Source organism: Perna viridis, chromosome 9 (assembly GCF_037379345.1).
Source record: "Perna viridis isolate PV_CMFRI_1.1 ecotype Kerala chromosome 9, ASM3737934v1, whole genome shotgun sequence".
NCBI classification, from domain to species: Eukaryota; Metazoa; Mollusca; class Bivalvia; order Mytilida; family Mytilidae; genus Perna; species Perna viridis.
The window spans coordinates 44921251-44933409 of NC_142453.1; the positions used below are offsets into that span (position 1 = coordinate 44921251).

The window sequence follows — 12159 nt, forward strand, 5'->3', positions numbered from 1 at the left end:
TAATTTGTCCTAATAATTTTTCTTAGAACATATTTTTTTTCATACATGTCAATTTTTATTTAGTTGTGATTTAAGGTAAGTACGTGAGCAACACTTTTGATCTATGTTCAAAGGATTAAGCTTAAAGGTTTCTCCAATTACACCTGTCACAGAAAACTCGTAAGAGAAAAATGAAATACACAAAAAACTTTAATTTGACTTTCTAACTTATAAAATCAGGAAAAAGGAAATAAAATAATGAAAAATGTATTTAAATTTACCTGGAAATTGTCCTAAGCACATACAGTCCTTTTTATTTTTTTCTCTGATATTTTCAAACTTTAAGCCAGTAGGATCCAGAATTCCCTATTGTATAGTACAAATTAGTATTCTAATTTCTCCTAGGACTATTTAGAATTCTAATTTGCTCTGGTTAAATTCCAGGGCAAATTGGAATTCCAATTTGTCCAAGGAGAAAGTAGAATTCCAATTTTCCCTGCAACATATATAAGCAAACATGTATAGGTACAAAGGTTTCATATTTTTAATTTCGACAAGTGTAACAACTTGCCCTTTATTACTGGAAGTTGGTTAATTTTCTCCACATTCTCTAGAAGTGAAGAGGAAAATAGACATTTATTTAAAAATTTATTATGTATCATAAAACTTTTAACATATTATTAGTAGACCAATATTATGTAGCTTCACTCTAGCAATATTACAATATTGGTTGATTTTTAGCTCACCTGGCCGAAGGCCATGTAAGTTATTGCCATCAGTCGTCGTCTGTCGTCATCATTAATGATTTTTCAAAACTCTTCTCCTCTGACACTACTTGACCAATTAGAACCAAACTTAGTATGAATGTTTTTTTGGGGTATCCTGCATAGAACTGATGTGGGGATTTTTGATTTGTCAAAAAACATGGCCGCAGTTACTAAAAATAGAACATAGGAGTCAGACAGTAGTTTTTTGCATATATCTCCTAAGCCAGCACTCCACAGTTTAGTTTAGTTTCGCACTTTTGGCTAGGGATGAAAAATGACATAAATGGAAACCGGTGGTTGCTATAGTGATTAAAAATGAAGAATCTATTGTTGATAAAACATTTTCTGAAAAAAGGGGACTTTTAAAAGTATTTTGCAATGTTTTATATATTTTCAATGTTGAAGGGGCTTTTTTTCAATGACAATTTGACTTCATTGTGAAAGTGAAAGTAAGTCAATTTTTTACCATGCTGAATTTAATAAGTGGATTACAAAGTGAAATAGCTCAAAATCTAACGGGCGATGCCCATATGAGGAAGGGGTTTTTGAAGGGAAAAGTTTGAACAGTTTCAGGGATTGAAATAAAAATTTCAGATATTTTGCGGGAAATTTGATATTTTTAAACCTGATTTTATGAACTTTTTTGCAAATTTTCGCATATTTTTGCATGATTTCTATGGTAACCCTATATGCTGTGGGTAATTTTTTTCCAGAAAATTTTTACTGCATCCTGAAGGCCTTGGCTTGAGCTATTTCTAGATATATAGATTTACAGATGCTTGACAATTTTTTAAAGTGATAAATGTTACAAAGCATCAGATTACAAGACCAAAATTAGGCAGCTCTACAATACTGTGGAGTGCTGGCTTAAAGGGAGCTGCCTATACCCCTACACATTTAAAACATTGCTTAAGATCTTAGAAACTAGTGTTATTATGCAATGCTTTGATACAAGGGTTAAAACAATGTAACTTATGGTATGGGCCTATGTTGTTGTTAGCTAATAAGTCCCTAGCAACCAAGTATGCAGATTTTTTGCAAAGTTAACAAAACAATCATTGAACTGATTCATGTGTGAATATGGCTCTTGCCATCACAAAGAATGAAATATATTTTTAAAAGCTAAATATCTGCGCAGGTTACATGTAAAACAGTTAACCGGGCAACTTTTAAGTGCACAATAAGCAAAGGTTTAATAACCTTAGACCTGGAGTGGACTTTTTAGTATTTGGTTTTCAGTTCATTAAGATTTCTGTGATTTTTCATGTGATGAGCTTCAAATGCACTATTTTGGCATAAAACCTGTGTTAAAAGCTTACAAAACCCCAAATTTAGGGCTTAAAAGTACATATGGGTTGTGATTTTGTATGTTTTAAGTGGCAATTTTCATTTAAAAGATGATTATAGCAAAACAAGTGAAATTCATATCTACACTTAGGTATAAGGAAAATTCTCCACTAATGAAGAGGAGATAGCTTAGTATGAGAGTGCCTCTAAACTTGTTATGAATTGTCCAATTTTGATAAATTTGGTATCATTTTGCTGGTAGAAGGTAAGCTTTCAAGAAATAACTAGAAAATTACAATATTTAATAATGCATTCTGTTAAACTGTTAGATTTAGCTGAATTTTGACTGGGTAAAAGTGTGTAGCATGATGAGATCTATCTCTGGTCAAATTTTGGTTTTAATTTGTTAAGCCATGTTGGAGTTATTGCCCTTTTTCAACGATTCTTGCTATTTTTAATGTTATTTCTTTTTCCAAAATCTTCTCCTCTGACAATACTTGACCAATTGAAACCAAACTTGGTATGATTGTTCCTTGGGATATCCTGCGTAGAACTGTTATGGGGATTTCTGATTTGTCAAAAAACATGGCCGCAGTTACTAAAAATAGAACATAGGGGTCATACAGTAGTTTTTTTGCATATATCTCCTAACTGTTAGGTTTAGCTGAATTTTGACATAGGTAAAAGTGTTCAGCATGATGAGATCTATCTCTGGTCAAATTTTTGTTGTAATCCGTTGAGCCATGTTGGAGTTATTGCCCTTTTAAATGATTTTTGCTATTTTTAATGTTATTTCTTTCCAAAATCTTCTCCTCTGACACTACTTGACCAATTGAAACCAAACTTGGTATGAATGTATCTTGGGGTATCCTGCATAGAACTGATGTGGGGATTTTTGATTTGTCAAAAAACATGGCTGCCATTACTAAAAATAGAACATAGGGGGTCAGACAGTAGTTTTTCACATATATCTCCTAAACCGTTAGGTTTATCCAAATTCTTTCAATAGCTGCAATGATCCATATTATTAGGACTACAAAAGTCTGCAGACTCCATGTAAGAGTTATTGCTCTTGAAAGGGGAAAAATGATTTTTTTTTTAAAATAGTTTTCAGTCAATATATTGAAAACTATGATAGATCAAAAGAAACTTTCAGTTGTTGAAAAGATTTTGTGATAGTCATACCAAAGACTTCTTTAGTCAAATTTGTTTAGAAACTTTTTGTTTAATTTAATGCCATTGAAAGGCAAAATTCAAGAAGGTGAGTGATTCAGGCTCCTGGGAGCCTCTTGTTTTTTAATGTTATTTCTTTCAAAAATCTTCTCCACTGACACTATCAACCAATTGGAACCAAACTTGGTATAAATGTTTCTTGGGGTATCCTGCATAGGACTGATGTGAGGATTTTTTTAACGTCGAAAAACATGGCCTCCGTTACTTAAAATAGAACATAGAGGTCAGAGAGTAGTTTTTCGCATATATCATTTAATTTTAGCAATATTATTTCAATTGCTGAAATGATCCTTATTATAAGGCCCTCAAAAGTCTTTAGGGATCAAAGTTATCAGAGGACTCCTTGTGAGAGTTATTCCCTTGAAAGATGTAAAATGACGTTTTTTGTTGTTTTTTTAACAGTTATCAGCCAATATCTTGAAAACTATAGTAGATAGAAACTTCAGTCGCTGAAATGATCCTTTTGCTAGTCTTACCAAAGTCTTCGTGAGTCAAAACTGTTGGACAACCCGTTGTTAAATTTATTGCCCTTGAAATACCAACTTCAACCAGGTGAGCGATTCAGGCTCCATTGAGCCTCTTGTTACAGCTTTGTATGAAAAGGCTCATTGTTTACTCACACTTTTGTTTTCTATTTTCAGTTTGACTTTACTTTCTACTTTCAGTTTGACTTTGTATGGAATCTACCTCCTGATGCAGAGGAAGCTGTGTATGTATAGTTTGTTGTTTACTCAGATGTTGTACTACATTGATATTAACAGAAACTGTATGTATCATGTAGAGAACCAGACATCTCAACCATTGACACATTGTGTTGTATCATTTATTTCTCAATTTATTGTTGTCTTTAGACAGTTAACATAAATGGTCATCTTAAGAAGTTTTAATACAGTCTATTTTTGAAAGTAGTTCTGTTTGGAATAACTGCTGTAAAGTCTCAAAACTTAGTTTTAAGTACATAAGTGGAGAAAGTATATTCCTTGAAGGTAGTTGATTTGTTATCTAATGGTCATTCCTCCATTTATATATATTTATTATATAGATAGCAGTGTTTATTGAATGTTCACAGTGTAATAAATTTCTATAATTCACAATGTGAAATAAATTTGGTAATTTCGATCTCGGACTTTCTCCTGCCAAAACATCACAACTTTGAAATCAATTTACTAATGACAGAATTCGAAATTCATGTTGAAAATATTGATAAATCATGAAGTAAATCTATATAATGATTAGGATAATCAATTGGTTATCACAAATAACCAAAATATAATGACTCTTGACAAGAACGCTGGAAGATTTAACTCGTACACGGAACAACTTCGGCTCACTTGTTAAATCTAGGCGTTCTTTGGCACTCATGATCATAGTCAGATTATTTACTCTAATTAATTATCCTATTAATATTGTTGACAATGACAGATGAACAGGATAAGATTTTATTATTTTAATGTTTTGTAACATTTTATATTTCCTTTTTAATTTGTAATGATCTTACATTAGGTTGTTTGATAGGATTATGATACAAAAAAGAAAGAAAACTTTAAAATCCTGAATTTTTTTTTTTACAAGGATTTAATTTGTCTATAAGATAATTTTAACTTACTTTTTTAAGATTTTTAAAGTAGAAGAAAATACACAAAACTCTCTTTACTTACATAGTAATTATTGTGATATATGTTTGGTACTTTATGAATTAGTTCATTAATTCAAAACATATAATTTTCAACTTGGTCCTGAACATATGATGATCATGTTTATGGTATGTTAAGGAGCATCATGCAAAACATACTTTGAGCTAATGAACTAATTTATTAAAAACCTGTAAAATATACCTTTATATGGATCAAATAGGCTTTCATGTATTGAAAGAGCATAGCTTTTGTTGAATTTTAGAAAACATTTCTTTTCATGTATTATTCTTTGCACAAAACCAATTATTTCTTTATTGGTCCTAACCATATTTGTATATATGTTTTAAAACATATGAAATTTCTGTGAATTTTGTAACTATTCTTTTCAAATCAAAGATGTGCATGTGAAACAGTTAAATGTTTGTAGATAACTGTTTATGAAGTGTGCCAAAATGTTACAGTAGTAAGGATGTATATTTGAGGGACTGCGTGGTGTGAGATGTTTTAAATGTTGCAGTGACTACGCATTCCCATAATACCTGTCTCTGTGTCTTTGAAGAATTCCAAAGTTTTTTGTATCATTTTGATGATCACATTATATTTCTGTTGCTCAAATCTCATAACTTTTGCTGAAAAATACTAGAAGAAAAAAATTATCTATTTCAAAAAAAACAAAAAAAAACAGGTATAAATATGAGGGTAAAAGTCATTAACATACCTATATGAGAAAGTATGGTGTCACATTATTGCAGAGGAACACTTGATTATTGCAAAAAGAAATTATTGAATAAAAAAAATATTATGGCATTCAAACATATTGACTAAATTAACTGATTTCTGTTTCTTTGACATCACAAAGTTCTGAAAATCACAAGAAAGTCACCTTATTTCAATACATGGCAATCCTGATATTTAAAAGAATTTTGAAATTGAGGAATTTTAGACCAGTCCTGTTTTTTATTATGTAAGTTATTATTGTTATTTTCCACAAAGATTATCACAATTATTATAATAGAGAAACATATATGCCTTATATAAGGATAACATTAATTTGAAGCTTTATTGTGTGTTAATTCTATGTAAGAAATTGATTCTTGAACTTTTTTTATAACCTTGTATTCGGATGTTTCTAAAAATCTTGTGGGGTCTTTATCTTGTAAGGTACATGTATGAAGTTGCTTCAGAAATCTGTTTTCTAAATAAACCTTTTTCTAAGTTTACAAATTTCATGTGAAACTAGAATAAAAAAGAATTTAAACCCATACTGAAGCCTTGGAAGATGCAGATTTTAAAAGCTTTATTTTTTGTTTGTATCTGTTTTGGTATGATATTATCATATTCATTTTGAATTTGTTGGAATGAACTTATCATAACAACTGATTTGTCATTAAATACATGTATGTGACACTGTTAAACAAACACATTTTTAGAAAATATATTTCTTTATAGTCTTTGATATTTTTCATTTTTATAGATAGTCATCATCGACATTATCTCATTTAACTTTTTATATGGCTTTGAGCTTCATCTTTACTATTGAAGTGATAAATATGTTGATGCATTAATTTAAGCTAATTTCCTTGAATAACCAGAGAAAATGTGTTAAAAAAAACAAAAACAACTGTCACAGGTGTATGTACATCTGTCTGTTTCACCATCCCAGAATAGTTTGCATAACCTTTGCACAACTGTTTTAGAGAAACAAAATACTGATTGTGTTCAATTTTCAGCCCATCTTTATTTGTAGTTCTCCAGTTATGCTGTCTTGGACATTTGTTACCTTATCTCTGTGTACTTTCATATGATAACATGTAAGCAGATCAGAATGTTTTTACTTATTTAAGAATAACTCTGTCTTAAAACCAGGCAGGAGCTTATGATTAGTGATTCAAACATTATTTAATCCCAAAAATCTTTTGATTGGAAATCCTTTAGTAGTTAGCATAGAAACTGTATTCAACAATAAGAGCCCAAATGAAAGTTGGTAACAGGAGATTTTAAGTAGTACTCCAGCTAAGAATCATGCAAATTCTGTAATATGTGATTAACCCCCAAAAAGGCTACACATTTTTATTTTAGTTATTAAGTTGCTTTATAGGTCTATATGATGAAATGTATAATCATTCATTCCAATGTGTCTGCTCTTAGGAGATAATCCACATTAAAAATTCAACAGTTTCTGTTGTATGTAAGTGTCATTTACAGAGTTGTCTCCCTTAATTTTGCATTCTATAGTACTTTCTATATAATTTTTATCTCTTATGGACAGGAGTTATATAAAAAATGACATATTAATTTCTGTTTAGGATAACGTTTTAAACAAAATACCAAAAATAAAAATATGTAGGCTTTCGAACCATGAATCACATTTTGCACCATTCTTAGCTGGAATACTACTTAACACTAAAAGTATATTCTACTATAGAAAAGTACTGGAAATTTTTCAGCCAGAATTTTTACAATTTATCCAGTCAAACATGATTTCTTGATATATAGCAGATCCAGGGAATTGAATACAAGAAGAGTTATTTTAAGTCTGTAACAAATGTGTTTCAACAGTTTCATTGATTATATTGATGAATCACCCCTGTCTGATTTTTAGACAGACCCATAAGTACTTTAAAACACATGATAAGTATGGTATTAAGCACTATTCAGTTTTAAATCCTCCAATTATGCTTATTTTAACTTGTGCTATTCACTTTTTTATTGCTTTGATTTTTTCAGTTCATAGTTCAATTTCATGCCGATAACTTTGGGGGGGTATCATTAATATAACTCATTTGGTGTTTTTGATTGATTCTTTTGTACCCTACATGTCTAATACTTTTGCAATACATAGACAATACTTGTTAGTACATAGTTCTTTACAGTACATGTATGAGAATTGTCAGTTTGTGCATTATTAAATTCAATGTCAAATATACAAGTGTTAAAAGTACAGAGAATGTTTTAAGTTAAGACTTAACAATACATGTGTTATAATTTACAGTAATTTTTGAAATTTTTTAAGACTTAACAGTACATGTATTATAATTTACAGAAGACTTTACGGTTAGTGTATTATAATTTACAGTAAATGTTTGAAGACTTAACAGTACCTGTATTACAATTTACAGAAGACTTTATGGGTAGTGTATTATAATTTACAGTACATGCTTAAGACTTTACAGTATAAGTATTATAATTTGCAGTAAATGTTTTTAGACTTGACAGTATATATATTATGATTTACAACAAATGTATAGGAAATATCAGTACAAGTTTTATTCTTGCCAGTTGATTGAAAGTACTGGAGGATGGAGTGCAATAAATAGTCCAAGTCTTGTAGTGTAATTATTTGCCATTTTTTTATGCTTCGCATTTTTCTAAAATCCTAACAGTTACTTAACTAAAGCTTAAAAACTAGATTATAATTAGACATTTACTTTCCTTTCTATAAATGTAGTGATAATTTTAAATGAATCATTACACATATACTTACTTTTATTATAAGATGATTTTTTATTTCTAAAATGGTGAGATCGAGGTATTATATTATACCCTTAGAAAAATAAATACGGTTGTGTGTCAGTACATCTGTCCTCCCTTCTCATGCAGTTTCCAGATGATGAATTGAGAATGAATCAATTGTTTTGAAACTCTGCGTAGTTGTTAAGTACTATAAAATACAGTTGAAATTACATTTTCAACCTTATCGAAAAATTACTTTTTGAGTTACACCATTTTTCATTCTTTACCTTCCTCACTTTTTTACCCATATATGTTTTCAGATGATTAATTAAGAAAAAACCAATGAATTGTCTTGAAATTTTGGTCAGTTGTTTAGTACTATGTAAAGTGGTTAAGGTATATCTATCATACCTATTACACAGAGCATACTTTTCTGTCATGCAAAATCATACAGATATATATTTTCTATTAACTAATAGTGTTTGAAATGATTTAAAAATAATTTATATACATTATTTAAAATGATTTGTTTACATTAAAATTAAAATGTTGAAGTTAAAAACATTATTTTTTAAAGTCTCTTTCAAGGGGAGATAATTGGTGGGAAACTTTTTTCAGGGAGATAATTTGTGGGAAAATATTCTATTGAAATGTATGAGGAATTTTAGTTTTTTTAATATTGCAAGAAAAAGAGTTAGGTGACCCCTAATTTTCCTTTTGAAATTTGAAAGAATGTTGTTTATGTAAAGAATAAGTAATTTTATCAACCAAATTTTTAGAATTTTGCAAAATATTGAAAATTCCCAGTATAATCCATATAAAATGTAGTAAGATATTCTTTTCAAGGCTCAATAATCTCAAAATGAAGTTCAGTGACCTATGTTTTTTACATTAAAATTCAAAAGAATGTTCATTCAGGGTCATCTTTGAGAAAACCTATGAAAATTTATCCACTAGTAATATAAGGGATAATCTACCTTAAGTTCAATTTTTCGCTAAAATCCCCAAAAGTACTTTTCCACTTATGCCATTTTTATACCCTGCCACAGGAAGTGGTGAGGTATTATGTGAGTTGTGTGTGTCTCTCCTTTAACAGTTTCCAGATGTTCACTTGAGAATTGATCTATGGATGTTTTTGAAACTTTGCATAGTTTTCAAGTAGTATTCCAGCTAAGAATCATGCAAATTCTGTAATATATGATCCACCCCAAAAAAGGCTACATATTTTTATTTTTACTAATTAGTTGCTTTATAGGTCTATATGATGACATGTATAATTATTCGTTCCAATATGTCTGCTCTAAGGAGATAATCCACATTAAAAATCCAACAGTTTCTATTGTATTTTAATGTCATTTACACAGTTATCTTCTTTAATTTTGAATTCTACTGTACATTCTATATACTTTTTATCTCCAATGAGCAAGGATTAAATGAAAAGCCACATGTTACTTTCTGTTGACTATGGCATTTTAAAAGGCTTTCGAACCATGAATCACATTTTGCATGATTCTTATTTGGAGTGCTACTTAAGTACTAATATATACCTGCTCAGTTCAATATTCACCAAAATTGTAAATGTAGTTTTAATTTTTTGCTATTTTGAACATTTTGCCAACCCTTATTTTTCACCATTAAGTGGCGGGTATCACTTATTATTCCATTTATGCCATTTTTTCTTAATAATTTGATGTTGTATTAATAAAAAAAACCCAAAACATATGTTAATTACTGCACCAGAGCATACTCTGTTTTCTGGAATCAGATCAGCATATTTAATCAAACTTATTGCTTATGTATGGTATGATCTAATTGAAATCCCCTTCACTTCCACAATATAAAACTGTCATTTCACAGGACTGATTGTTAGTCATACATGTAGTAATAGGGAACTTAGTGTGGTGTAAAATTTACATTTATAAATACTGATTTTTTGTTATGATTCTTTATTTCATTTCTTTATGTGGAAATAGAATAGTAAATGAGGTGTAACGGATCCTATTGGAAATTTAAATATTAAGAAACTTATACATATATGTTAAGTGGAGAGGCGTAACGGGTAGTGAAGGATTGTTTTATTTTGATATATGTTGTAATGACAGTTGTTGGAATGTCACTTAATATGCAATTAGTAAAATATTTAAAACAATATATTGAACTTTTAATGTAGTTTTAGGCCCATATAAAAAGTGAATCCCATTGCTGATTAATAGAAATACTCACTAGACTTCTTAAACTTTCAAACTTCAGGGATTCAAATTTGTTTTTGATAATGGAAGACTTAGAACTATAGTAGATTTAATGATTAGTACCTTGCAGTACCTGTGTATAATGATGAGTTGGGGCCAGCTGTAGTCTGCCTTGTGGTATGAAGATTTCCTTGTCGTTTATTGAAGACCAATGGGTGGCCTTGGGCTGATGTGTTCATACCTGTGGGGTTGTTGTCTCGTTGATCTACACAACATACCTATTCTCGTTGTATTAAGTGCAGTTTTTGGCATGATATTGGTTATTTCCTTATTTTATGACCTTTGATGAATCTTAGTTCTCAACCCTACATGGGTAGAATTGGGATTGATATTGCATACGATGAGGATATGTCATTTTGTAGGTTTAAAATGGTCTAGAACTGGCATGACAGTTAACTGGTAGCAGTCCCTTCTTTGTGCATTTCTGTAACTTACAATCAGTTTCTTTTTGTTTTAACAAGGGACTAAGACCATTTTAAACTGATTTTAGGTGTTTGTGTATTTTTTTTTCTACAGTGGTCAGATAAAAAAAAGGTGAATTTCTGGCCTCTAATTCTTGTTTCAGTTTACTTAATGTTGCTGGAGTCTATGAGGACAATTATTTCACAGTGCCTGTTGTATAATGTTAATTTGGGGCCAGCTGCAGCCTGTTCTGTGGTGTTAGGGTTTCCTTTATAAAATAGGAGATATGATTGCCAATGAGAGTAATTCACCAAAAACCAAGCAACGAACGACTTGACTTCTACAGGTCACAACACGGTCTTCAATGATGTGCAAAAACCCATACTATAAGGCAAGCTGTAAAACGCCCCAAAATAAATGAAGTGAAACTTCATGAAAGACTGAAATCGACCTAACCTATAGACAAAACGTTGAACGAATAATACTGATCACAAAAATCGACAACTGGACCATGGTTTCCTGGCTAATGACAAATTACATTTGTTTTAATGCAGCAAATAGCAAACAGTACAAAATATTGTAGATTAAATTGAAAAGAAAATACTTTAATGTAACAACAATTTTGCATAGAAACAAGTGGTTGAAAAAATACAAAATACCAATCATATATATCGCAAATTTCGATATGCTGTACATGTCACGGCAGTAACAGCAACTCTCCTCAGCAGCATCAGAATCAAATATATAGGACGTTCTAAATCCAAAAAATAATTGTATACAAAAGTAACTCTAAACCATAACTAAATAGAACCAAATCCACCCCAAGAGGTTCTACCATATACAATACAAGGAATGAAGTCTCGGTGTTTAAAGTGGATTTATACAGGTTTGATATCGTCTGCAAGTGTTAAATGTAATTCCAACTTTAAGTTGTCAAAATTCAAAAACTTAACTCAACTGTAAGTAATATTATCAGCCTAACGTAATTTGAAATTTAAACCTTGCAGGTTCATTGCAGAATAATTTTAGTCAATATGGCCAATATTGCGTGATTATAATGGCGAAAACATGCTTTGTCATAAAAACAAATTTCTATTGATTACAGTCAAAAGTATAGTTCGATACAAAGTAATCAGCAACCTCAATTCAAAATTG

At 30.2% G+C, this 12159-nt stretch overlaps 1 protein-coding gene across 1 annotated transcript in view; it reads left to right on the forward strand.

Annotated features, from left to right (window-relative positions):
* LOC148608693 (ribosomal protein S6 kinase-related protein-like) overlaps nt 1-10504 on the forward strand; it is a 42587-nt gene extending 32083 nt beyond the window's left edge. Inside the window, exon 15 of the mRNA XM_088544466.1 lies at nt 3932-10504. Within this exon, the coding sequence (XP_088400592.1) occupies nt 3932-3985 (54 nt within the window). The 3' untranslated portion in view covers nt 3986-10504. The remainder of the gene's footprint in view (nt 1-3931) is intronic.
* The last annotated feature ends 1655 nt before the right edge of the window (nt 10505-12159 follow it).